Source organism: Mustela nivalis, assembly GCF_964662115.1.
Source record: "Mustela nivalis genome assembly, chromosome: 7".
NCBI classification, from domain to species: domain Eukaryota; kingdom Metazoa; phylum Chordata; class Mammalia; order Carnivora; family Mustelidae; genus Mustela; species Mustela nivalis.
The window spans coordinates 103,497,344-103,525,169 of NC_139026.1; the positions used below are offsets into that span (position 1 = coordinate 103,497,344).

A 27,826-nucleotide genomic window follows, 5' to 3' on the forward strand; every position below is an offset into this window, starting at 1 on the left:
GGCTTTTTCTGGTTGTTTTATTTGAAAACCCTAGGGTGTATCCCCTCCCTCACCACACCCATCTCCCTACCCCCACCCCAGGACATGACGATGCCACGCACACACACACAAGGCTGTGAGCTGCACACGGAACACAGGGGCTGCACTCACAGCAACATGAAAAAATATACATTATATATAATACCTGGCCCCCCCCACCACTCTCCCTCCGCCATCCCCACAACCTGGCCATGGCCGGGTCGCACAGGAAGGGGCAGGGGCTGTAGGACCTCAGGCAAGGGGAAGAGAGGAAAGAGGACAGAGAAGGAAGGAGAGTGGGCGAGATGAAGAAGCAGGGGTCCCCAGAGTGACGTGGAAAGACAGGGGAGGGAACAGAAGAGAAGCCATAAAGGCCCAGCTGAGGGAGCCCCAGGGGAGGAAGGCCTCCATGGACAGGAGAGTAGGGAAGGGTTCCCTTCGATCCCACCCCTGGCTGCTAATGACGTCCCCAGGCCCCCATACAGAGCATGGTTGGTAGGGGAGAGACAGAGACCTGGGCAAGCTAGGGCGTCGCTGTCTTGGGGGCAGAGAAGGCAGCCAGAGTCTTCCGGGGAACAGGAGCCCAGAGGTACAGGAGGGAGGTGGGCTGGGGGCACAAGAGGAGGCAGATCCCAGCGGGGCCACTGGGATTTGGGGATTAAAGGACGACTCATTCTGAAGAGCTCTCTCCCTCTTGGTCTCTTCTCTCAGAATGTCCTTGTTTCTTTTCTGGGGGTGTCTCCGTCTCACCGGGGCAGAATTCTCTGTTCGGGGAGGGGTGCAGCCTTAGTAGCGGTGTGGAGGGGTCTCAATGATGCGTCTCTCATTGCTGCTGGGGGAGTCCGCCGCCTCTGAGTCACTGCTGTCCTCGTCCTCCTGCTGGCCACCGGCAGCCCCCGCCACACAGGCCTGCCGATTCTGGTAGGACTGGACAAGGTGGGAGCAGAGAGCACGGAGCTCAGGGGTCTGCACATAGCCCAGAGCCTCTCCTGCAAGGATCGCACTCTCTCTCGGGCCCTCTACCCCACCCCCTCTACACCTTCCTCCTTCTCACCCAGGGCAGCTCAGCCTGGAGCTTTCTGCCCAGGGCCTGGCCATGCAGATGCTCCAGCCACCTCCTGACTGTGGACTTGCCCACTTCCCAGTGCCACTCACCTCCATGGGGTTCACAATAATGGTGAGTGCTGAGTCATCCCAGAAGAGGTCAGGGTCCTTGGGGTCGCTGGAGACCTCTGGAGGCCCGCCCGCCCCGGAGACACGGCGGTGGAGGGAGTGGATGCGCACGAGGCCCAAGACGACCATGAGCACCAGGAAGCCCACACACACCACGATGATGAGAGTTGCCGCGCTAGGGACCACTGCAGGGAAAGCATGCGGTGAGGGCACAGGCCGGGCACACCGCAGGGACTTGGTGCAGCAGGGAGTGGGCAATGGTGGTGGGGGGGGCACCCGGGGGAAGAGGGAGTCCTAGAGTAAGAGAAGACAGGAAACCTGATGGCCCAGAAGGTGGGAATCCCCTGTGCAAGCTGGAGGAGAAATAGAGCCCTACTGAGAAGAGCAGGAGACAGGGAGGAGAGGGGGTCAAAGAGCTGCTGGGGCCAGAGGGACAGAGACAGAGGGAGGGAGGTGTCCAAAGCAGGACACAGGCCAAGGGAGGAGAGCTACCAGCCCAATGCTCTCGTGAGCAGCCCTATTCTCAGCAGACAGAGGGCAGGGATTGGAGCCTACCCAGGTCATTCTGCCTGAGCCTTCCCCAGGGGCCACTCAGACACTCAGCTTAGAGAAGAGGTACCTGGTGCCCAGTGGGGGAAGGAGAGAGGCAGCCACACATGCCCAGTGGTGCAAGAGGAGAGAAAGTCCTCCTGCATCATAAGAGGAGAAGCAGCACCCCAGGCTGAGGGACAGGTCCCAGGGGCAAAGAGCAGCCCCTTCACTTACCCACCTGGACTGAGCTCACTCCTGCTCTGTGACACCTCTCTTCTTCCTGTGGGCTGAGGGCTTCTGGGCATCTGGGGCTCCTGCTCTTCCCAAATCTCCCCCTGAGGGATACCCACCTCCCTGTCGCGCCTCTGGCCAGGCAGCCTCCCTTTGATGCCTAGGCTCAGGGGAGCACGAACCCTGAAGGGCAGTGAGATGGGGACAGGCGCGTGCACCCGCACGCGGACCTTAGAGCTGATGGCGGCAAAGCAGATGTGGAGGCACAAGCACGCACCCAGGAAGAGCGCATGGGCACACAGCTGGACCAGAGCCGCCACACCCCGCACCTGAGCCAGGACTCTGCCGGTGTACACCCCCGTGCGCACCAGCCACCTGGCAGCCTGCGCGCACAGTGGGAGCAAAGGGATGCATCTGAGGGTCTCCAGCAGGACAGAGCAAAGCCATAGGTGCAGCGCCACCGAGCCCCCCACCAGCCGGGCAATCCAGGCCACCCCCTGAAGGCAGGTGTAAACAGTACAGACACGGGCTGTGAGCGCTACAGAGCTAGCAGCCGAGAGCATGGCCCTGACCCCTTCCCGCACACACACGAGCAGCACCCGGAGCGGCAGGACGAGGCCCGGCAGGAGAGCCCACAGCCCCTCAGTCAGCCTGTGAAGGTGGCGAGCCCCCACACGTGTCCCCAGGCGAAGGGCCCGCATGGGCTGCTGAGTCACTGCACCCCACATGGCGCACACCCCCTGCTCACCGTCCGTGTGCCCAGAAGCCCAGCCCACCGCAGAGGGCTCCGTGAGGCCCAGAATCTGGACTGTCCCGTGGCTACGGGATGATTACACGTAAGCGTCCCATACACACACGCAGCCAGCAGATAGATCTCCCGGTCCCAAATTTACCCACAGCCTTTAAGACTCACATGTTGAGAGACAAAGCAGAACGCAAAGCACAGGGTAGAGGAGCCACGCACACCGGCTGTTGCAAAACCCCTCCTTCCCAGCCACCAGCACTTGCAGACTGCCACGAGCTCCAGGGCCAGCCAGGAGTGTGGAGAATGTCCTGCCTGAGCAGGCACACCAGGCTCACACCTCCGGGAGGCCACCCTGATGGCCCTCTGCCAAGCTGGTCCCCATTCTGACCCGACCCATAATTCACTTGGGGCCACTTGCCAATGAGAGCCGATCCTGCTAAACAGGGCAGGCAGGCTCCCTGGGTACTGGCTGTAGGGCAGAGATGGCCAGCTCAGTGTTTCTCTACTGCCTAGGGATGGGGTAAGAGGGAAGAAGGGGACAGGGGTGCTTTTTCTGGCCATCTACAGGAAACGGGAGACTTGGGAGGCCAGGTCTCCACATCAATGGGCAAGATCCAGGAGCAGTAATCCTGCCAAGAGATGGCCCCTGTGGCTAAGCCCAGGCTCCAGAAGGAGCAGAGAATGCTCCACCAACTCAGAGAGAAGGCCATCGCAGGCAAAGTTGCTCTAGGCGCCCAATGATGACAAGCCAAAGTTTCTGGTTTGTGCCTTAATCAAATACATTTGTTCTTCTGAGCCCAAAGCCTGGTGAAGAAAACGACAAGTTGATTGCCAGGAATAAGAAATTGCCCCGTGAAAGACAAAATGCAGACCCTGTGTCTGCGGGCAAACAAGTAGAGCTAATTAATTTTAAATGAGCCTGGAAGCCAGCAAGATGGCAGGATTTTTAAATTAGCGACAGACAAAAATCAAGAGTTTATAAAAAGTGCAATCAACCTTCCTTGCTGCGTTAGATCCAAGCAGTTAATTCTGGCCTTGAATGACCCACACAGCCAGCAGGAAGAGCTATTTTATCAAACAGCCCTTGCGAAATTTCTGGTTTCAGTTGGTTGTTAGGACACTGTTGAAAGCCCTGTCCACAGCCCCGCTTGGTACCCTCTTTCTGAAGATCCTTGGTAGAAACTTCTCTCTGCTCTCAGTCCCAGAACTTCCCTTGAGATACTGGTCAGCTTATATCATATGACTTTCATAACTGCTCAAGCTTCCTTTTGCTTAAGCTCAGAGACCAAATCCTGGCCCACTCTAGCAACCACATACATCTCAGGGTATTTATTTTGTGAATGAACTGCACTCCCCCCGGCACCTTATTCTTCTTTCAGAACTGTCCTTAGTTCACTCCCTAGTTCATTTTGTATGCTTCCCTTATTTCCTTTTTTTTTTTTTTTTTTTTTTTTTTTTTTTAATGTAGGCCCCATGTCCAGCGTGGAGCCCAATGTGGGGTTTGAACTCACAACCCTGAGATCAAGACCTGAACTGAGATCAAGAGTCGGACACTTAACTGACTGAGCCACCCAAGTGTCCCTACACTTACCCTACTTCGTTGCATGTCTTCCTGCAAAGCTTCAGATACTTATAGGAAACAAAGCAGGGAAACAGTTCCCAAACTTGCTGCACATTGGAATCCCCTGGGGATTTTTAAAACCCACTGATGCCTCGCTCCCACCTCCATTCTGATTTAACTAGTATGGGGCGTAAAGTAACCTAGGCACCAAGCACTTTTACAGCTTCCCAGCCGATCTGATGTGTATCAAAATGCGGGAAAAATAGATAAATATTGTCTTCATCATCTGGCCTCACCCTTCGGAGACAACCTTATTCTCCCTAACCATGAACACCCCAAGCCTGCTGCCTGCCCCCAGTTCTCAAATTCTCATTCTCTCTCCTGCCCAGCCAAAATCCCTTCTACCCTTCAGGGGTCCAAACTTAAACTCTACCTACCCCCCAAAACCTTCCCAGACTGGCCCAATTCACGCCGATTTTAGGAGCTTCAGAGAAATGAACCCCCATGCCACTGGAAGGCACTACTATGTCTCCTTTGGTTTCTCCCTGGCTAGTGCAACTGGAAATGGCAAAGCCATGACTCCATAACCCCACACTTGCAGCTGGAAGGGTTCAGGGACAGTCAGGAGGTGAGGGGAAGGAACACCGTGAAGAGTCAGAGAAGGTGTATGGAACGGGTACACTCAGATGTCTGTCACCAATGCTTTAGGTGAGCTATAAACTGGGCATCCTACTCAGGCCAAAATAAGGAGAAAAGCAAAAGCAAGCTGCCTCTCTCAATTGAAATCTCAGAAGGAAGTGTGGTTGGCCTAGACATCGGCTCCGAAGAGCGGAGAGGGAAGCTGGGTTTCACTCACACCCTGGAGCACCCCCAGGCAGCTTCAGGGGATGAGGGGTGAGAAACACGGCCTGCCGGGCCAGCCGGTGTGGGGCAGCTGGTCGCTCAGGGCACAAAGTTCTGCGGTGGTTACGAAAGGATTCCCTCCTCGCAGAAAACGAGGATTGAGAATCTCAGCCAGTCAGCAGCCATGCCAGTCCTTATCTACTCTGAGCCTAAACTGAGTAGCAGGACCCAACCCAGACGAGGCTGAGTGGGAAAATTCCCAAGGAAAAGAACTGGAGAAAGAGCTAGGGGATCATAAGGGGGGAGAGGGGTGGAGAAGCTGGCCCCAAGGGTTTTTTTTTAACCAAAATGGGTTTAGCTTGCTCACAGGTCTCTAAAGATTGTGTGAAGTTTCTAGGAACCTTTGCAACTTGGTTATGCATCAAGCTTCCTCTTCAACCCCGTTTCCCTTCTCCCTCCACCCCTACCTCCGATTGTTTTGTTATAGTGAGTAAGAACACTTAGAGAGGCCCCTGCAGTTGTTTTCAGAAAGAGAAAGGAAGAAGGGAGCCAGTCCCAGGGAAAGAAAACACAAGAGACTCTCATGGTGGCCATCACTTAAGGGAGAAACAAGACAGAATCCCTGGGGGTACAAGGGAGTTAGCCTCAGTCAAAAAAAGCCCTAGGAAGTCCTTGGAGCTCCTCCAAATTAGATTAAACTATAAAGTAATGAGAAAAGAAGGGAAGAAGGGAAGGAAGGAAGGAAGGAAAAAAGGAGGAAGAAGGAAAGGGAAAAGTAAAGAGAAGAGAAAAAATAAAGAAAAGGAAAGGAAAAGGAAAAAGCAAGAAAGCATCAAACATAACCGGAAAAAATATGGAAGTCAATGGTTGCTACACAGGCTCAGGATTCCTCCTGCCTGGATCTGAATCCTGGCTCTTACCACTCTCTAGTTGTGTGATCTTGGATAAAGTGCTTAACCTCTCTGGGCTTCCATTCCATTGCCTCTTTATTATTATTATTATCATTTATTTATTTGATAGAGAAGAAGATCACAAGCAGAAAGACAAGCAGAGAAAGAGGGGGAAGCAGGCTCCCTGCTGTGCAGAGAGCCAGATGCAGGGCTTGATCCCAGGACCCAGAGATCATGACCTAAGCCAAAAGCAGAGGCTTAACCCATTGAGCCACCCAGGTGCCCCTCCCTTGCCTTTTTTAAAGCGCATATCTCTAGTACTTATTTCATTTGTTGTTTGTGAGGACTAAAGTTAATGTGTGTAAAAGTCCATGATCATGGCACCTAGTACACATCAATGTGTTCACTATTCTTACTAAATGTATTGCTATGAGCTCTGTAACTTTCAAAGTCATGTTTGGTGGTCATGGACTTCTTCCAAGGAAATATTTTCAGAATTCCTTAGGGAATTGCCTTCAGAGTCCATGATACACCTTTTGACTTTCTTCAGAAGTGACAAATCTGGACCCTCTGAGAGTAGGTTTTATGCTTAAAAACTTCAAATGACATCCAGAGCAACTCTGACAAAAGTGTCTGATGAAACTGGGTAAAACGGAAATGGGTCAAAAGCAAAGTGTATCTAAGAAGAAATAAAAATAAATGCAGCGGCACCTGGGTGGCTCAGTAGGTTAAGTCTGCCTTTGGCTCAGGTCATGATCTCAGGGTCCTGGGATCGAGCCCCACATCGGGCTCTCTGCTCAGTGGGGAGCCTGCTTCCTCCTCTCTCTCCATCTACCTCTCTGCCTACTTGTGATCTCTCTCTCTCTCAGTCAAATAAATAAATAAAATCTTTAAAAAATAAATAAATAAAATAAATGCATCACATAAATTGGCTTTGAAAGCAATTCTAATAGGGATTCCAAAAACATTTTCAACATCATCAGAATCATTTTGCAGCTTTTAATAATGTGGAAGAAAATCATTTTATATTAGGTGTAAGTACCAGGTTATAAAATAGTTTGATCTCACCTTTGTAAAAAGAAAAAAAAAATGGGCAGGGAAAAAAACTGGAACATTAACAATGACTTCTTCTCTGCAATGGAATTATGGCTGATTTTTCATCTTTATCCTTGTAGCTTCCAGTTTGTCTACAATTAAGCAACTCTTAAATTGGTAATTAAACTTTGCCTCACTGGTAAAGGATGACAGCCAGGAAACAAGATTGTTTGGAAGGGCAGCTGTCCATATAGATTTAGTGCTTTGCTGAGCCGCACACTTTGGTTTAGAAAGACTCATGACTTTCCAGATAGCACATAATAATACATGTAATAGCACCAACCTTCTCCTTGAGGATAGAAACTGTATCCAGCATATAATTCTTTTATGTTCCTGATAGCACTTTAAGACCATGCTAGTACACAGTAGGTGCTTCATAAATACTTGATAGCTTCACTACAGAAGGTCCCTAGGTGCAAGGCTACTTTGACATTGCTGGGGGGAGGCAGCAGGAACAACAAAGGCACCTAAACCGCACACCGACTTCATGGTTCTGGGCATGAGAGGACCCCCCTCCGAACCCTGCCATGAATGACGCAGGCTCATGGTCTCCCTGGTGGAAAGATAGTTGACCATGGAGTGGTCAGTAAAGTCAGGCAGCACAGGGAACAGAACCGTAGCTCCGCTAGCCTCCTCCCCTCCCAGTGGTGGAGAAGATGCCTGAGCCCAGCCCATTCCCCACCACCACCCCACCCTGCCTGGCCAGGCTCGGGCTTACATACTGGAGTTTCGATGGGAGCTGGCCAAGCTATGTCCGGCCATCTCAGGAGGAGGCTGGTGACCACGGTGCAGGAACTGCTGGGAGCTGAGCATGTGGCTGGGGTGTGCCACTCGGTTCATGCTGTGCAGGACGTTGACCTGGGGAGGGAGAGCTCAGTGGGCACCGGCTTCTCTGCTCGCCCCACTCCACTTTCTGGATCCCATTGCTAAGCCTGCCCCACAACATCTCCTTCTCCGCCACTGCCAGGGGGCTCCTTCATGCTTCGAGGCCCACTCCCATCCCACTGCCTCTGGGCCTCAGTCCATGACACCCAGGCTCCTCCTCGACAGCAGGGCAGGGAGCTGCGGAGGGAAGGAGACTCTCTCAATACCTCCACGATGAATTCGTTGCTGGAGTAACGACCGTTCATTTCTGAGCAAGACAACCGGAATTTCCTGGAGTAGAGGGCAGCTCCGTGTCTTAGCCGGTAATGAGCCTGCCTCAGGATCTCTTCGTACACTGTGATGCTCTCCACCCCTGCGGGAGGAGGAAGCAGCTCAGGGCAGGACCCGCTCCCGCAGACCAGCTGACAGCACACACAGCCACAGCATGGGTCCATCCTAGCTCCTCCGCAAGGGTATGACTTGAGTTCTCCCAAGAGATGTCCCGCTCTGTCCCCACCCCGGCTCTGCCTGACTAGGATAGAGTGACTGGGGTCCATTTCCTGCCCTGCTCTTCTCCAAAAGCTCTGAGGCTTCTGGGTAGGGCAGAAAAGACGGCAATAAGGACTCCCTGCAAGACAGAGGGAAGAGGCAAGCAGGAGGGAAACGGAGAGAGTAGAAAATACAGAAGTCCTCAGCAAGGCTCTGGAAGGGGATAGAAATAGGAGGGAACCAGTTATGACCATCTTCTCCCATCCTCCCTTAGGGGGAGTCTTGCAGAGAGGAACAGGCTTCCTTTCGAAGCTACCAAGTCATTGCTACTACTCATGAAGATGTGAGCACGTGAGTTAAAGCTCTGGTGTGCACAAGAGATCAGAGAGGTGGAAGACATAAAAAAGGTAGCTAGGACTGAACAGCTGAAGGATTGGAAGCTCATCAGGGAAGACTGAACCACAGGAGAGGGAAACCAGGAAAAGAGGGGATCCAAGGTGTGGAGAGAAGCAGGGAAAGAGAATCACGTGGGAGCCCAAACCCCAGCATACCAGTACCTCCAGGGGCAGTCTGGAAGCCAGAGGAGCTTCCAAGCTGGAAAGGTGCAAGACAGTACTTGGCCATATCCCTAGGCCTGGAAGAAGGACCCTCTGGACTTGATCATGGGGAAAGGCACCCACAGAAAAAGAAGACAAGCTCTCAGTCCCCACTGACCAGCAATGGTGAGGTAGGCGGACGTGTTGGTGAGCTCCAGCCCTCGCTGCTGCAAGGATGCCATGTCCAGGAGCAGGCTTTCCCGCTCAGGGTCTAGGTCATCCCCCACCAGGGAAATCTCACAGCCATCCAGGTTGTGCACGATCTCATCTGACATGCGTGTGTCTGTCACTGGATGGGAGAGAGTCAGCATATAAGTCACAGCCAAAAGGCCCCCCTCGTGGCCATTCTTCCTCCCCTTCCGGGCTCAGCCCCCGAGAGCAGTCAGCATCATGTTCAAAAATGCCATTACCCCTTCTTCCTCACACCCACAGGTCTCTTCCTGGCTCCCTGTCCTCGAGTAAATGGTTCTCGGCAAGCAAAATGCAGGATGAAGTCATTCACATTTTCTAGCCCCAGATTTTTTCCCTCCCTCTGGTTCCAGACATGGGCTACTTCTCGGGATGACATCATTCCCTGGAGTCATCCTTACCTGTGCCCTGCCAACTCTCATCCTTTTTGGCCTCCACCTGGTGAGAAATGGAGCAAGTGATTTGAAGATCGGGGAACAGAGGGATCCCCTCAGGTCCCTCAAAGTCCACAGCCGGGCGGGCAAAATGAGCAGTGCCACTTAGCAAGATCTGGGGGGCGTCAGGCTGAAGAACCACCACATAACCCTCCACTTCGGGGATGGAGACACAGGATTCCTCACTGAAGCACCTGTATGACAAGAGGGGAGAGAGGCAGCTTGTGACCCCAACACCTCATCCCCTGTGATCCATATTCTGTTTCAATCCTTCTGGGCCTCCATCTCTACAACTGAGTCCCCCATGTCAGGGAGAGTGAGGGAAGAGAGAGAGACAGTGTCTATGCAACAGCATCACTAGCCCTCCATAGCAGAGCGGGAGGGAGGATAGCCTTCCTGGGAGGATGCCACTGTGGGGAAGGGTCAGGGACAGATCAGGCAACCCCGACCTGCAGGGAAGAGCCCATCATCAATGCCCTCACCCAAGATTACGGAACATCTATCAAACTTCATTCTACAAGCTGAACCTACAAAAATGTTTACACATACACAGTGCTTTACTCAGGAGATTTAAATTAAAACCTGTGTTCAGTAAAATATGTGGCAGATACATGTCCAGAAATATTCAACAGAGGCACCTGGGTGGCTCAGTAGTTTAAGCATTTGCCTTCAGCTCAAGTCATGGTCCCAGAGTCCTGGGATCGAGCCCCACGCTGGGCTCCTTGCTTGGCGGGGAGTCTGCTTCTCCCTCTGCCCCTCACCCCACTCGTGATCGTGCGTGCTCTCGCTCTCTCTCTCAAATAAAATAATAAAATTTTTTAAAGAAATACTCAGTAACAAAAGTGGAGGGGAGGGATATGGTAAGGGAGCATCTCCAAGGACGTCCTCCTCCCTTGGTGTGCCTTCCATCCATTCCCTTCAATATCAGAGAAACCTACTCTGGTAGGTGAGCTAATGTGACAATCTTAGACCAGCATCCATGGCCCCATGAAGAAGCCTCACTGACCTCGGTGCCAGGAGAGACTTCCTAAAGTACTCGGCCAGGCCAACCAACCCACAGGACAGCTCCTCGGGAAGGTGTTCCCAGGGTCACCTCTAGCCCCATGCTTTGCCAATCAGTAAGAATAACACCACACATTCTCATCACACTCACTGGTTTCTGAAGCATTTCTACACATTATTTCATTCACCTTATTGCAACACAGTGGACTCAGGGTAAGAAACCAGAGAAGATCGAACATCTTGGCCACACGAGAAATACGTGTCAGAGCCAAGGCTTAAACCTACTCTTCTTATTCCAAGGTCACACTCCTTTCACTGAACCACAGCCCACTATTTGGGGTCTGGGTTTTCACCAAATTTGTTTATAAAGAAGCACCCCTTGAACAAGCAGCCTTCACAAGGGAGCTGGTAACTCGAAGTAGGACCAATGGTCCATATGCTTGTGCGAAGTGAGGGAGCGCTACTGAGTGTGCCTGGCTCGACCGCGGGAGCCAACAGGGGAAGGGAAAAGGGCAACCCCCGCAGACAGATGAACTCAGAGCCCATGATGTCACCAGTGTCCACAGCCTGCTGAATTCCTGCGCCACAAGGAGTGGGGCCTAAGAATCTGCATGGTCATTCCAAGGGGCCCAGATCAGAGCCTCTTGGAAAACATCAGCTGACCCTGAAAGCTCGGACTCCAACAGACATGCCCACCTCGTAGTGAGCAATCCAAAGGAGACCCAAAGGGCAACAGGGGGCCGGCCCTGACCTGAAGGCACTAAAGATCTGGTCAAGAGCTCAGCCATGGCACACAACCTCAAAGCAATGGCAAACGTCGTCACCATCATGGAAGTGGAACAAACAAAAACCCCTGAGTTTAGAGAAGCAGACGAGATTTCTGGCTAGGACGGCACTGGGGCATTTGGCAAGGGAACAGAGGAAGAGTCAAAAGAAGTAGCAGCTGAGCTGCCTTGGAGGGAGGGTAGGACTTCACCAGGAAGAGGGTAGACCCTCGAGTGGATGGTGAGGAGTGTACCAAGGGGAATAGAAGAACATGTGGCAGGAAAGCTGGGGTCAGATGGTTGAGGGCTTTGAGTGCAGTTTCTGAGCACTGGCTGACAGGAGGCCGTAAATATCTTCTATATCAGGGAAATAGAAGGATGAAAATTCTCATGTGTGACCACTACTAACCCAGCCTCCGGGGGAGGGTGACCTGAAGTTAGAATACTAGAGATGGGTCAACTCTTGAGGAGATTAGGGCAAGAGGGCAGGTGAGAGACAATCAGAGCCGGGGCTGGGGTCTTAACAGCAGGAATGGGAAAAAAGGAGAAAGATTCCCCGACACCCAGCACAGGCAGCATCAGGGTGACCTGGCCAGCTGATGGGGCGTGGAGGACAGACAGGGAGAAGTCCGAGATGACTCAGAGGTCTGCAGCCTGAGTGATTGCAAAGGCGGAGACACCATCACAGAAATAGAGAATTCAGGGAGAGGGCCTAGTTTGGGTATCAGAGGTCATGATTCCACCTTCAAGCTCATCTGCTGGAGGGGCTGGCAGAACTTGTAGATAGAGGTTATAGCATGATATAGGCAGAGAGTCAAGGGCTAAGGGAAAAGGACAAAGTTAGACGAAAAGATGTGGTAGCCATTTATTCAGGGGTTAATGTCACAAACTAGATGGGTTTTCCAAGAAAGAGAGGAGAAAAAACCTTAGGGAGAATCTGCATTGTACAAACAGTTGCAAATATCCAGCTCTAAATGGACAGAGATCTAAGAACTGAACTGTAGAACCCAGGGAAGCCACACGGACTAGGGGGAGGCTATGTATCAGAGAAAGGGAGGTAGTGTTAGGCCCCCGCCTCTCCCTCTTTCACAGGAGCATGAACACACACACACACATCCCTCTATTTTCTCCAATGACCTCAAAGAAGTATTAGGCTAGCACTAACCCCATGGTAGCCTCATAAATGCAAAAATGTGAGCTCTCTTTCTCGACCTCCTACAGAAAACAAGGCCCCTTCCCTCTACTAAAAGACCAAAGTCAGGTTCCCAGCCCTTGGATAAGCCTCTCCCGGAGCACAGCATGCACAAAAGAGGTAGGAGGAATTCAGATGAGTCCACAAACACAAGAGGATGTCAACCCCTCCCACTACAGGACCCTCCCCTTGCAGAGCCCCACCCTGAGCCAGAGGACAGTGCCCTGCCTTCCAACAGGGCTCCTGAGTCTAGCAAAGAGCATGAGCCAAATGCTTGATCTCGGGTGAGTTAAACCTTATATAACCACATGACTGCCCTTGAACAACTAGAGTTCCAGCTGGAGCATGGAGGGGTGGGGGGCGGTGGGGAGAGAACACTCAGCTCTGGTCTATGCCCTCGTGACTCCACCTACCTGCTGCCTTCAGCTTCACACTGTGACCACACCACAGGCCTGCAGCACAATTCCCAAAAGCTGCTGCCCCTGCCTTCCAAGAGTTCTAATTTTGAGACTTGATAAGCATGCCCAGTCACTCTGCAGGGCTCGGAGCTCTCTCCTCTCTCCTCTCTTCAACCGACCCTTCCCAGCACAGGGACAAGCCAGAGATGTTTATCTTTGTATCGCTTATGGAGAAACTGAGGCAGAGCTGGGGAAAAGGGACTGCTTGTTCAGGAATCCTGACTCCTGCACTGTGTAATCCACCTACTAGATGGCAGTATGTCCTAAAAACTGCCCCACAGGGGCGTGTGGTGGCTCAGTGGGTTAAAGTTTCTGCCTTGGGCTCAGCTCATGATCCCAGGCTCCTGGGATCAGGCCCACCATCAGGATTCTCTGCTCAGCGGGGAGCCTGCTTCCCCCCCGCCCCCCACCCCGCCCCGCCTGCCTCTTTGCCTACTTGTGATCTCTGTTGAATAAATAATATCTTAAAAAAAAAAAAAAAACTGCCCCACAAACATTCAGGGTTGTGGGGGGATGAAAATGCTTGCATATAATCACCCCCATTGGTGGAATAGGTGCTCTGCCAGGTGTTTGATCTGGATTGTATCGTTTAGCTCTGGTAACAATTCTGTGACTTAGATTCTATTGCCATCCCTGCTTTACAGCATTTGCTCAATGTGAATAGACTCTATGTCCATAACTATTATGCCTTCATTATCTCTCAATCTGTATTTTAAACACCTACTATACTTAAACTGGAAATAATGTACAATTTTTATTTTAAAGAATTAAAATTATTTACTTAGATTTCAAAGGTCGGCAAACTTTCTGTGAAGGGCCAGACAGTAAATATTTTTTGGCATTTTGGGCTGTACGGACTTTGTCCCAATTACTCAGCTCTGCCAAGTTAGTGTGAAATAATATGCAAATGAATGAGGATGGCTGTATTCTAATAAAACTTTATTTACAAAATCAGGCCATAGGCCAGATTTGGCCCCAGGGCCATAGGTTGCCAACACCCAGATTTAGATCATCTTATTTGACCTTGCAAGAACTTGATGAATCAAGACTAAAATAGGTGAAACAGCCCTAGCTATTTGCTCAAGGTTCATCCAGGCGATTAGTATTGAGTCAGAATTAATGTCAGATCTCCCAGCTCCCAATCCAGAACCCTGTCTGTCCCACTTTATATATCAGCACAGAGGCATAGGGAAAATTAAAACCCCAAAGTCCTGGAAGGGTGCTTGGCGGAAGGAGTAATGAATCCGTTGTTTAACTCTGAGTGTAGTCCAGGCTCTTCCACAAATATTGCTATGTCAACTGAGCAGGTAGGTACGTTGAACCTGGGGGCCCCATTCTCCCCATCCATACAGTGAGGGAGGGGTGTCTAGCCCTGGGGGACCTCGAAGGCCACGGAGTTCGGACACTGTCTGACTCTGCTCTGAGATTTGCCCTCCCCACCCAACACTCACTTGACAGCAGTGGTGAGGCGCAGGGGCCTGACGCCGGGCGTGGCAAAGCGCAGAGTGTTCATGTAAGCCACGTGCTGCAGGGCATGGTTGAAGGTCTCCACATCATCCCCCTCCAGGGTGAGCAGGGACTGCGAGGGGTTCACGTGGACCTGGGCCCCAGACACAGACAGCTGAGATCAGGACCGGGCGGGCCATGGGAGAGTAAGGGCACAGAGGAGTAGAGGTGGGCAGGGCTCAGGGGCTGGGGGCATGCCTGGAAGGGCAGGGCTAGAGGAAGGGGCTATACCTTCATGCCTTTGCCCAGGCTCTCGAAATCCCTATAGTCCAGCCCCTCCCGGCATGCATAGAGGCACTCGATGACCTCGCGGCTCTCCAGGCGGCCTGAGCGCACGCTGAAACCAGCCAGGTAGCCGTGGAAGTAGTGGTGGATCGGCAAGGGGTCTCCTAGGGCAGGAACACAGGGGCGGACGGGAGGTGAGAGTGGGTGAGGGGAGAGGTGGCTGGAGCAGGAAAGGGGGCAGAGAGGAAGGGCAGAAGGCTGGAGGAAGAGCATGAGAAGAAGAAATATGGAAATGAAAATTAGAGACCAGGAAGTGAGGCTGGGAAACCGGAGAAAGGAAGACCGAGAGGAGAGGAGAAGGAGAAGGGTGAAAAACAGAAGCCACAGACATGAGGAAAGCTCCCAGGAGAGGCAGAAAGGGAAGGACAAGAGTGGAACCAAAAGGAGGAAAGAGGAGCCAGTGGAGGAAAAGGCAGAGAAGGTGAGAGGGTATGGTCATAGAGCATGCAAGAGGACCCCGGGGGACGTGTGGAGCTTCACAGTTGCCCAGATCTCCCTGCCTGGGACCTCCTCCTGCCTCCCACAGTCTGATACACTATGTGGAAAGCCAGCAAGAGAACTCCTCCACTTCCTTCTGTGGGCAGGAAGGGACACCCAGGATGCCACCAAGCTCCATCTGGCCTTACCTCACCAAGGGAGCCCTGCCTTGCAGTAGTTGGTGCAGGCCCTGCCCCCTGGAGGCCTGGGCAGTAGTAACTATGAGGCTGACTGGGATTTAGGGTTGGGATGGAATTAGAAGCACAGCACAGAAAGTTAAAGTGAGAACTCTCTGGTCTCCAGTTCTTAATCACAGAGTACCTTGTGTGGTGTCTGTACTGTTGTCTCCTCCCTTTTCCTTCTCTTTGTTCTTTTCCTCTGGAGGAGAAACAAAGTGGCAATGAGTTTAGGGTTGTGGAGACAGATTGGCAGTGAGGAAGAAGAGGTCTTCCCTGCTCTGTCCCCGTCTGCATAGGACTGGCAACCTGTCCACCGATGTTACATCTAATCTCTCCCACCTCCACTAGAGACCAACCCCTAAGTATGTTGCTGAGAAAACACGAGGTCTCTGGTAAGACACACACACACACACACACACACACACGCACATGCTCCTATAAGGAAAAAAAAAAAAAAGAATGAAAGAAATATTTTAAGGAAAACTGGTGACTCTCTTAATTATTACTGACCTCCAGCAAGGGAATGTACCGCAGAAGTCATCCCTTTGATGAAACAACATGGGCACTGCCCAAAGTTACACAAACAGAGATTCCAGTGCTGCCTGAGGTGATGACTAGTTGAATAGGTTACAGATTGGGGAGAGGGGATTCAGGGAGTTCGTGGCCTCCTCCCCTGGAGATCTCTCTGAATCATCCTGCCCAACTGCAAGTCAAGCTGCCCTTGTTCCTTCACCAATAATTCTAAGCCATTAGAGGCTCCAACCGTCAGTGTCTTCACTGAGAAGGTCGAGGGGACTTACCAGTCCAGCAGGCCCCAATCATGAGAGCGGGTTCTCTTCGGGGTGGGTGGATGAGACCATTGTCATGGATGAGGGCAGGGTCAAATGAGATGCCATCGGCATAAAGTGTGACTGTGGGGAACTCCAGATTCAAAGCATAGTGGTGCCACTCATCATCACAGACCTAGGGGGAGGGCAGCATAAGGGCAAGAACCCTCAGTTATTATCTTCAGGGAACCAATACAACGTACTGCCCCTTCTCCTGGGAGATAGGGTAGAGTCCCTCACATTCCCCGCTCTATCAGCAAGGCTTACTAGTGAATTGCTGCCTAGCCAGTTCCAGAAATAACATCCCTACCCAAAATCTATCAGCACCAACCAAGTAAGTATCTAAAATTCCATTCTTGGGGCGCCTGGGTGGCTCAGTGGATTAAGCCGCTGCCTTCGGCTCAGGTCATGATCTCAGGGTCCTGGGATCGAGTCCCACATCGGGCTCTCTGCTCAGCAGGGAGCCTGCTTCCTCCTCTCTCTCTGCCTGCCTCTCCTCTCTCTCTGCCTGTCAAATAAATAAATAAAATCTTTAAAAAAAAAATAAATAAAATAAAATTCCATTCTTTAGGCAAATCTCTAACGTTATAAACATTCCTAAGAGGAGGACCACACTATTTTGTGAATAAATTTTTCCCCAAAAATGTATGTATGTATGCATGCATGCACTGGAAGGTCTAGGGAAGCTTGTAACCCAACAGTAAAACAAAGAGGCTCCCCTTGGAAGTTTCTCCTAAGGTCAGTCAAGATGAAGGAATCAAGGGTAGAGAGTTCTCTGCCTTATCAGCCTCTAAGTGCTGGAATGTCTTAAGATTCAACCTAGACTCTTCTCCCTTTTCTTTCTACATGCTCTTCCTAGGAGTTACTAGGAAGTAACTGTTTCCCATGGGTTCAGATACCATAGTTATACCAATCTCTCCAGAATCTACATCTCCAGCCCAGAGCTCTCCTGTGAATGCCGGGCTTTCCACTTGATGTCTCACAGGTCTCTCAGATTTAACACGTGCAAGATGGAAGTCCACACCCTTCCCCAGTCCCCTCACTCCTCCCTGAGACAGCATAAACACTCCACAGTCCATCTAGTTTCTCAAATGGATGACCTGCAGGATAGCTTTGATCCTTCTCTTTCCCTTGCTTCCACACCCAATCCATCAGCGGCGCTGTTGATCCTAGGTCCAAACAGAGCTAAAAGCTCTAAATTTCTGTGCAGTTCTCTACACTGCCACACATCAATCAAGTCCTCAACCTTTACTGTGGCCACAGCCTTATCTGGATCCTTCCACTTTTATGTGTCTTCAATACATTCCTCCCATAGTTGCCAAAGGTACCATCTTAAAACATAAATCTGCTTCAGACCCTTCAAAAGGCTTTCTGCCTCTCATAGGACAATATCTAAACAAACCCCAGCTGTCAAAGTCCACTGTACAATCTGATCACTGCTCATCTCTCCAACCTCATGTCCAGGCTTTCCCCCTTGTTCACTGTATTCTAACCCCAGTGGCCTTCTTGCCATGCGTGGAACATGCTGAGTGCTTTCCTGCCTCAGGGCCTTTGCATCAGTTCTTCTGCCTGCCTAAAGCACTTTCTTCTCACCCATTTCTCATCCTTTAGAGCAAAACTTAAATTTCACCTCAATCAGGTCCTCCCTGAACATCTGATCTAAAGTAAATTCCCCTCTCTTTGCCTTTCCCCCATTCTCTACTTCAGTCCCCTGCTTTCAGAAAGTCCCTTTCTTTCAGAAAATGTATTACAATTTACCATTTGTATATGACTTCTTACTTTTCAAAAATCTATCTCTCCAACTAAAATGTAAGCTCAAAGAAGGCAAAGATTTTGTTCTATCTCATACTCCATTGTATCCCCAGAACGAAGCAGAATGATAGAGCCTTAATCGATATTTAACAAATATTTGTTGAATAAATAAGGAAAGAGAAAAGAGAAGCAGAGTCATGTTACTAATATTAGCAACAAGGGGGCAAGATCAAGGAGCAGCAAATGGCAGACTGTCTCTTTCAAAGAGTGCCACAGAAAGCGAAAGCCTTTGTAGACAGCCCTCAATTATCCAATTTGTGGATTTTCTAGACCCTTCCTTTCCTCTTCTCTTTCTCCCACTTCCTGCCTTCTTTCAGCTATTTGCTTACTCGGTGCTCCACTAGGCTTACAAGAAAAAAAGGAGATGGGAACTCAAATTAGTTCCACTGTTTCTCATGGTCAGCCTAGAGAATGAATAAAGTACAGATGGCAACTGTCAGCTGAAGAGAGGATTTTACACATTTTTTGCCTGTTTTTATTTATCCTTCATAATCGCAGAGAATAGTAATGAAGATTAACATTCCTCTGACTTATAAAGTCTATCACATCTTTAATCCTGCAACAATCCTGCAACAACAATTCCTATTATTCCCATTTCATAGGCCAAGAAACTGAGATGTAGACATACCAAGGAAGATTTCATGGCTAGTGAGCTGCCCTGGCCAGATTCAAACCCAATCTGCATACCCTAGAATTACTTACTTTCTGGCTTACAACATGCTAACTGCTTGAGAGTCAGGGATATGTATTGTGAAGGTTCTAGGTAAGAAAAGGATGAAATAAAACAAGGGAGAAAAGATGTCTGGTTGGGTATGATGTTAGTAGTAATGTGTTCCCAATTTCCTTTTAATCCCGAGTGCTTTCTGCAGGAGACAAGCCTTGGAAAAGGAGAACAAGAGAACCTGGGGGTAGAATGGTCAGGAACTGAAAATGCAGCATGAAGAGAGCACAGGGCAACCCAGAAAATGCCAACCCTTGCCCCAGGACCCTCCTTCCCTGGAAGTAAGATACACCCACCCAACTCTCCCAGGAACCTGGCACTGGCCTCACCTGCTCCAGCTTCCAGAGGAACTTGACTGGGCGGGCACTCTCAAGCAGAGGCCAATAGAGGAAGGCAATTCTACAGCCATGGACGGTCAGTGAGTAGTGAGAGAAGCCATCCTCTGAGGGGAGAGGATGGAGACAGGGTCAAACACAGGGCCTGAGGCAAGAACAGTTTCAAAGCCCCAGAGGGAGAGGACACAGGATTCTCATCACTCTCTCAGGCGCTCTCCCTCCTGTATTCCCTGAAGTCTCTCTTTCTCCCCCTCTGACACACACACACAGAGTCCAATCCAATGGATCACTAAGGCTTCTCAAGCATTCTGATTGGCCAAGGTGGAACACTGGCCAGCCTGCTCCCACCCAGATTTCTATAGGTCCTTTGGTTGATGCAAACTCCGTGTGTGACAACCCTTTTCAGGTCAAGAGAAGTGAGCTTAGAGAAGTAGCAGAAATAAAAGGTCAGGACAAGATGGAGCCGAGAGGGACTGACTGTGCCACTGCAGCTGAGGGAAGAGGGAAACGTGGAGATGGAGCCGGCTAGCCCTTCTAAGAGGAGGACAGGATGGTGGTGGGAGCAAAAGAATGGGGTACACCACTATCCAAGCTTTTCCACTGCAGTGGACAGGCTCAATGGGAGTAGACTAGGGGACAGCCTACCACATGGTGGGAGACAGGGAGACTCAGTGATTGCAGGTGAGAAGGGCAGCGAGTAGTTCTATGGCACTTGGAGAGCAGTAGGGTCTCAACTAGTTATGCAGGCAGTAAGCCACCCAATATCAGGGATCGTCAAACCTAGCACTGCCAAGTTGCAGAGGAAGAGAGAGGAAGTGACCTGTCCACAGCCACAAATTGGGCAGTGACAGAGGCAGGATAAGAAGCCAGTTTCCTCACTCTCAGACCAGTGCCCTGGGGAAGGCTCACCATTCTGGACAGTGTTACACACGATGGTTTCCTCTTCCTTCTTGCCCTTGTTGGGAGTGACACCATGTTTCATCCAAAAGGACAGAGTAAAATGGTCACTGAGGCTGTCCTGGGGTCCAGCGCCTAGCCCAGCCGTGCCACCCAGGGGCACCTGCACAGCTTGGGTGCCATTGAACCAGTAGATAAGACTGCTGTCCTGGCTGTAGTGTACCGAGAGTCCCGCCGTCCAGTTCGCATTGGGGCCAGGCATGGGCAGCAGATCTACCTCCCCAGGGGCAGCACCTGCAGAAGCCCCAGAAGGCACAAGTGTCAGAGCTGAAAGGTAGCAAATGGGGAGACAGAAAGCAGCCAGGGCAACAGGGACAGAAGGAGAGAGAGAGCTCCCAGCAAGTTCCATGGCCTCTTCTGGCCTTTCAAAGACCCCAGAGGGTGGACCCCTCTTCTAGGAATGGCTCTCCAATTCATTCTGCACCTCTTCCTCTCTCCCTACCATTGCTCCACAAAGGACCTGGTGATGGTCTTGTGCTAGAATCACACGTCTTTGCAAACGACATATTGATTTGCTTTGGAGGCCACAGAGTTAACCATATGCTATAACCTCTGCAGATAGCTACCCCTGCGGGTGGGCAAGGGAAGGAGTAAGGCAAGAGTCTTAGGAAGGAGGCAGAGGAGGGTCGGGGAGAGGTCTTGAAAGGGGGAGGGCACACCCACCACAGAGTTTCCGCAGGGCCCGCTCTGAGTAGTTGTCTCGGTCACAGCCCTTGGCCACGTGGCTGGTCTGTAGCTCTATGGTCGCCTGAATATTCCAGAGAGGTTCATCACAGGTCTCCAGGCGGATGCCAGGGAACAAAGCCAAGCTCCCTGCCCCTGGTGCATATTCAATCCTTTTGTTCCAGCCTGCATAGGGGAAAGGGAGAGGGAAGTGGAGAGAGAGGCGAGGAAGGCAGCCCCTCTTATCCATTCTGCCCTTGTCGTGTCCCCTGACGCTCTTGGATAGACAGCTGCAAGCCTGCCCTAAATATCTCTCCCCTGGCTCCTAAGCTAGCCCTCTGACTGTCGAAAGGACAAGAAGGGAGACCAAGGGGAAGAGGATTCACAAGGAGAGCCACAGAGCGGAGCTCCTCACCTTGCCAGCTTGGTTTACAGGTAGGCTTCACCTGAATCTCCACCTCGGCATCATCTGCTGCCCGCTTCTTCCCGCAGTCATAAGCCGTCACCGTGAACTTGTAGAGCCTCTCGCCACTGTACTGCAGCTTCTCCGTGTTCTCAATGTTTCCTGGGATGGGTGTGAGGGGAAGACAAAGAGGGTAAGGAACACTAGAGGAAAGCCTAGGGAGGTAAGGTGAGGGTTCACGAGTCAACTGGGCAGCGGGTGAATTAGGCAGCAGGAAGCTGGGAAGGGGGTGTCTGGGGGGGAAAGGACTCTACACTAGGAAAGAGGTTCTGGAATGAGGATCTGAGGGGCACAAGTGGAGAGCTCAGTGCCAGGGCGTGCTGATGGATGTGGGGTGTACCGGGCAGGGCAGCTGGGGCGGCAGGGGATGGACTCACCATCATTGTCGATGAGGAAGGGGGTGTTGGGGGTGAGGATCTCATAGTAGCAGATCTGGCTGTACTGAGGGGAGCAGTCACCATCAATGGCTTCCACCCTCAGAATGCGGTCATAAAGCTTCCCCTCGGTTACGGCAGCCCGGTACAGCCGCTCCACAAACACGGGGGCAAACTCATTGACGTCGTTGACCCGCACATGCACCGTCGCCCTGCGGGTACCAGAGCAGGCGGAGGGACAGGGAAGAGTCAGCCAGCCTCGAAATGCGAAGAGAGGCACAAGTAGGAATGCAGACGGGAGTCAGAGCTGGCAGGAACCAGTGTGCCCTGAGCCTAGGGCCACGGGCATGCCCATCCCACCCCCCAGGACTACAGGCCCCATGAGGGAAAGGGTGATTGATGTAAGGGGTAAGGAAGGGGACACCAGGGAACACCAGCAGCTGACTTGGAGGACTCCTGTACAGAATGCTATAGGTTGGATGCCAAGACACAGGGTAAAACAGAATTTTATATCCAGTTGGTTTTTCCTCCACATAATCAAATCCAATGGGATGATCAAGGAAAACACAGAATAAAAGCCAAGTTAAGACCAACCAGGGTATGGGGTGCCTGGCTGGCTCAGTCAGGGGAGTACCCACTCTTGGCCTCAGGGTTGTGAGTTCAAGCCCCCATTGGGAGTAGAAATTCCTTAAAAATAAAAATCCTTATGCGGCACCTAGATGGCGCCATCAATTGAGTAGCTGACTCTTGGTTTGGGCTCAGGTCCTGATCTCAGGGTCCTGAGATCGAGCCCCATACTGGGTGTCCCACTCAGCATGGAGTCTGCCTGAGTTTCTCTCTCCCTCTCCCTCTGTCCCTCCCAGCCGCATGCTGTGTGCGCCCATGCTCTCTCTCTCTAAATAAATAAATAAATAAATCCTTAAAAATATTAATTAATTAAAATAAAATAAAATCTTCAAGACCAACCAGGAAAAGGGAAGTGGTATTTACATAAAAACCATACATCATCTGATATGAGCGCAAGAGGAATGCTGCCTTCTGTGTCTCTGCATGCAATGTGCATGTCCAGTGTGCCTCCCCGCAACCTGGGCCCTATGGGGCGAGCAGCCGTCTGCCTTTCATGCTGAGCCCTGCCCCTTGCCGAGATCTAGGTGCCCAGGTCTCAGAGGCAGGGTCCTTATCTCCAAATGGGAAACTGAATGCCAAGAAGCCCTTTATCACCAATGCCTCTTAGCGGCCCAGGAACCCTGACTACTGATCTTTTCCCCATTCTCAGATGAGAAGTTAGCCGGGCACAGTCATAGGATTCTCAGGCCCGAGCTTCATTCATGCCGGAGCCCTCTCCTGCCCACCCTCGCCTAGCACTATGCATGAGTTTCCCATGTGTGTGAGTATATGGTGGGGCAGGTGGAAGGAATCAGGATGTGGGCTGAGGTGCTTATCGTCCTTCTCCTTACCCTCCTCATCATCATACTTCCCATGTGCTGAGCCTTTCTCATGTATCAGCGCTGTTACGTGCTTTTTACATAAAACATCTCCTTTACCCTCACAGCAACTAGGGAAATAGGAATCATCATGTTCCCCATTTTACAGAAAAGTAAAAGCAGATCCAGAAGAGCTAAGTAAGTCGCCCAAGGTCTTAAGAGGCAGAACCAGAATTAGATCCCATGAGTCTACTACATGTTTCTGTCACCTTGAGTGAGGGCTCCTGGAGGACATGGCTCCTGTCCCCGGCCCGATGAACAGACAGGGGTATCAATGAGAGCATGGGCAGAGGACAGTGAGGGGCTTGGGAGAAGAGAGGGGGGCCCAGCAGCAGGGAGCAGGAGACAGGGCTTCCTCACTTGTGGGACTTCTTGGTGTTGGCCCCGTCTGGGCCCTCGCCGCAGTCATAGGCCTGGATGGTGAAGGTGTGCTCCTTCTGGGCCTCACAGTCCACTGGCTCCTTGGCCCGGATCAGCCCTTCTCCAGTTGCTTTGTCCAGAATCACGGCCTCAAAGGGCACCCCGGACCCATGGAGCCGGAAGCCACAGATCTCACCTGGCCCAGGGTGGGGAGGGAAGATGAGGCTCTTTCTCCTTCGCCACTTCCAGAATCTTCTTCCCAGCCTCAACCTCCCTGCACTGGGTTTGGCTTCACCTCTCCCTCCAAACCCCAGCCCTTCTCTTGTACATGTGAAAGTGTTAATCATCAGACATACAGCTCCAACACCAGCTTCCCCTGAGCTGCAACCTCTCAGAGCTACTGGGTCTGATATCTGACAAAATCTTAGTGTGCTTAACCCCTGCCTTCCCACCTCCTTCTCTCTGGCTCCCTTTACTCAGCCACCATCCTTAAGCCTACTGCTACCACTTGGCCAAGGCCTCTTCCCCGCTTCCACTGCTCTCCCTCCAGGGACTTCCTTCCCTCTCCTACCTTGCCCTCTGCCTTCCCAACCATTTTTCTCTGCCCTACCCGCCTTGCCATCCCCCAACCCCAATCACCTGCATAGCGCAAGGGGGCATCCTTGTCCAAGGCAAAGAGTGGTGGGTTCAGCAGGACCGTGTTGTCATTCTCCATGACGATGCCTTGGTATTCTGCCTCGATCCATGGCTTGTGCTTGTTGGCTGACTCCCACCCAGGATGAGGACAGAAAGCACCTGTGAGCTGACCCTCCACTCCCACGCAAGCCAGACACACTTACACCTGTGAGCTGAGCTCTCCACCCCCACACAACTCAGACACACTCCAGCATTATCACCCTTTCCACCCGCTGCAGAAGCACCTGCAGAAGGAAGGGCTGAGGACAAGAAATCAGCATTAAAGGAGTCAGAGTGTCTGTGAGAGACAGGTATGTGTCTGTGGCAGGATAGGTAGTTTCCGTGGCAACGGCCTGCCCTGGGGGAGGTGGGGGACCACTATCTCCCCTGGGAAACGTGGTCAGAGGGTGGAGAATTTTCTTTAGGGATTTCAAGTGCTACAGAGTGGAGACTGGAGATTCAGGGAGAGGTGGTGAGCCATCAGAATGCCCCTGGAACAGGAAGGCAGAGATTAAGGGCAGAGTTGTGATTAGAAAAAGATCTAGATGTTTCCTGAGATCATGAGTGTTTACGCTCTCCGTGGCCACCATCATCCCATTTCAGTCCTGATCCCTCCACTCTGCACTTCTCCCAGCCAAGCCCCAACCTAAGTCCATTCAACCTAAGAAAAGGAAAAATATAGGACAGAAGGAGGGGGACAGAGAGGGGCAGGGATGGAGCAGGGGAATCGATGCCAAATGACTGGACCCAGCACAGCCGACATCCTAAGGGATTATTGAGCTGGCCTAGAAACAGGACAGATCCCCTCCCCGCTTTTCATCCCTACACACAAGGGAGCACACTCATAGCCAGCACAACTCTGTGTCCCCCCCCAACCCCACACTCCCTGAACCCCACTTCCTATACAGACTCATGGCTTCATTTTACTTCTTGCCTACCCCACCCCTCTTCCCTTCAACCACCAGCCAACCAGGAGGGATGTGGGACCCACTCAGCCTCTAGATTTCCCCATCTTCTGCCACTCTCAGCTTGCTCAATCGTGTCTCCTCCTCCCCAGGACCCAACTCCCACTAGCCTGGTGAGGGGCTACAGGGAAGGCACAGTGTGTTCCCTTCCCCCCTAACCCCCGCCAACCCAACTGCCACTGCTTGCTCTATCTAATCCCACCATGCCAACCACCAGGCTCCCAAAGCACATTCATGACGGTCTATCCGTGGAACATGGGTGGAGGAAGACATATCATCAGAGGGAAACTGAGTCACAAAAAGGAAACATGCCCAGTATGTGGCGGTGAATAAAAAAGGCTGATTTCCACTCTTTCCTCCAACCACACCACAGAAAAGCCTTCTGGTACCGGAATGCCTGCCCCTTTCTTACAGATGACCACCAAAACCCCCTTGTCTAATGGCAGAGGAGAAAGCCACAAGATGGTGCTCAGAAAGCAAGCACAGGAAGTGGCAGGAGGCTAAGAAGCTGGGCTGAGGTCAGAGACTGAGGCGAGGAACCTCAAGATGAAAGGCCTGCAGAGCAGCAAGGCCATGCTGGGCACCCTTCCCCAGGTCTCGCCCCCAGGTCTCCCTGCTCCTCTTGTCTGGGCCACAGACTCTCCTGGTGTTCATTTCCTTCACTCACTTCTGGCTCCCTGCCCTTCCTTCTTTGGCTTTCCCCTCCCCCTCTCTCACCTGTTCTTCTTGCCTCCCCTTTCAGTCTTCCCTTTTTTGCCTCCACCTTTACTCTCTTTACCCTCCGTCTCACCGCCTCCCACGCCCCATCTCCCTCTTCCTTCTCAGCTTTCCCTCTCACCACTCATTAAGCGCCCCCCCACACCCACTTCTGCCCTTACCTGCCTTTCTCCACCTACCTGAGCCCTCTTCCCCCAACCCCTCTCTCCCTGCCCTCCTCTGCCTTCGTCCCTCTGATGGCCTCACCCAGCTGAATTTCTCTGCTGTCTGCCAGAGAGGGCAGCTCTGGTAACCCTCAGCCCAGCTGTATGCAGGGTACGGATCCGGAGCAACACGCCAAAACATACATGCTCCAAATCGCTGAGCTGCAAGGAACTGTTTCTCCCCAGGATGGGATGGAGATGAACCAGATGGCTCTGTCACACACCCTGAGTGCGGGCACACCCCAGTGAACACGGAGAACCATCCAGAGATGTGTCTCACCCTTCGGGGCAAGTCCTTCTGACCTGAGATATCTCCCGCAGGCAGAAATTGGAGGAGGGGGAGACGGAGACCCCAGGATGGAAATGACCAAATGGGAGCCAGAGAAGCACATGGGGAGAAACAGCCCAGAGAGGAGGATGTGGAGAAGCGGATGTGAGGGAGAGAAGGGGCAGCTCTCAGAAAACGGATGGGAAGGGGAATGTTCCGAAGAACCCACACCTGTCATTTGCCAGAGAGCTCTACAGCCCCTGCTCACCCCTACCCCCACATGATTCTGCCGGATAACCCTCTTTCAGTGCCCCCTTCCCCCACCTCACTCACCTTTGTTACAGGAGCTGGAGGGGAGCAGGGAGGCCAGCAAGAGGGGCAACAGCAAGAGGGTCATGGTGTGGTGTGGGCAGGGCAGGGCAGGGCCAGGCGATCGCTCGCCCCCAGGAGCCTGCAGCCGGCTGATTCCACCTTGGGGGAGGGATGCAGAGGCTCTCCAAGGAGGGGAGGGAAGACAGCGGGCCGCAAGGCAGGGACAGAAAAGAGCCTGCCGCCCACACTAGTCCATAGAGCAGACCTAGACAGACCCCAACCTGTGTGGCTGAGATGGGGGACTTGCAGAGGCTTCCCGTTCGCTCTCGAGCCGGGCGTCCTCACTCTCTCCCTCATTCCCACCCCATCCCCGCTACTGCAGGATGACGTCAGCACGGCCAGGCGAGGACTGATGGGGCCGCTGGCCAATCGGGTGGCTGGGGGGGGCCAGGTGCTGCAGGGGGGGAGGCAACCAATGGGACTGGGGAGCAGGGGCGGGAGACTGTGGTAGGGCTTTTTCCCTAGACTGCAGTTTGGGGGAGCAAGGAAACTGCGGGGGCAGGGGCGGAAGCTGGAAAACCGTAGAGGGGGTGGGAAATAAAGGGGGCATCAGGAAAATAGAGAAGCTCTATAAGCCCCGGCGGTGGGAAATGGAGACGTCAACGGAGACCTGACGGAGGCGAGGAGGGGCAGTATCACGTCACCTCCCCACCACCACCATCACCACCACAACCAACTCTGCGTTAACCTCTTTTACAGCTCAGCCCATCAGCAGGTCCCTGCTGCGTGCCTCCTGGGAGCCTAGAAGCAACACCCACAGCCTGAACCCAAGAGATCCTAGCATTTCCGTTCCCAGCCCCAGAAAGCCATGGGATGGTCAGCAGGGAGGTGGAAAGTGTTCTGGGACTGGAGGAAGAGTGAGAGATTTGTGTGTACACACACACACAACACACACACACACACACACACACACACACACCTGTCCAGACGATTCACTCCTAGATGGGATTTTTTCCACTGCCTAGGCTCCCTGCCTCCCTCTCCCGGAATTTCCCATCTTATACTATGATGAACCAACCCAGCTGATTCTGAAGCCAGGGAAGTTGGTATGTTTGAGAGAGAGAGAGAGGGAAGGGGCTTGGGGTGGGGGATGAAGGGAAGGTACACA

General features: G+C 52.2%; 1 protein-coding gene across 1 annotated transcript; it reads right to left on the minus strand.

The window, feature by feature from the left end:
- Positions 1–27,297, minus strand: CLSTN3 (calsyntenin 3). Its single transcript, XM_082742570.1, has 18 exons — positions 26,680–27,297; positions 24,158–24,280; positions 23,519–23,714; positions 21,678–21,886; positions 21,253–21,402; positions 20,838–21,023; positions 20,127–20,408; positions 19,212–19,324; positions 16,323–16,485; positions 15,665–15,721; positions 14,813–14,970; positions 14,527–14,675; positions 9,627–9,853; positions 9,155–9,325; positions 8,179–8,324; positions 7,810–7,945; positions 1,174–1,376; positions 1–945 (listed from the first exon to the last, which is right to left on the minus strand). Exons 1-18 carry the CDS (start codon positions 26,741–26,743, stop codon positions 805–807), a joined length of 2,874 nt encoding a protein of 957 aa, XP_082598696.1. The 5' UTR covers positions 26,744–27,297; the 3' UTR covers positions 1–804.
- Between the last annotated feature and the right edge of the window lie 529 nt (positions 27,298–27,826).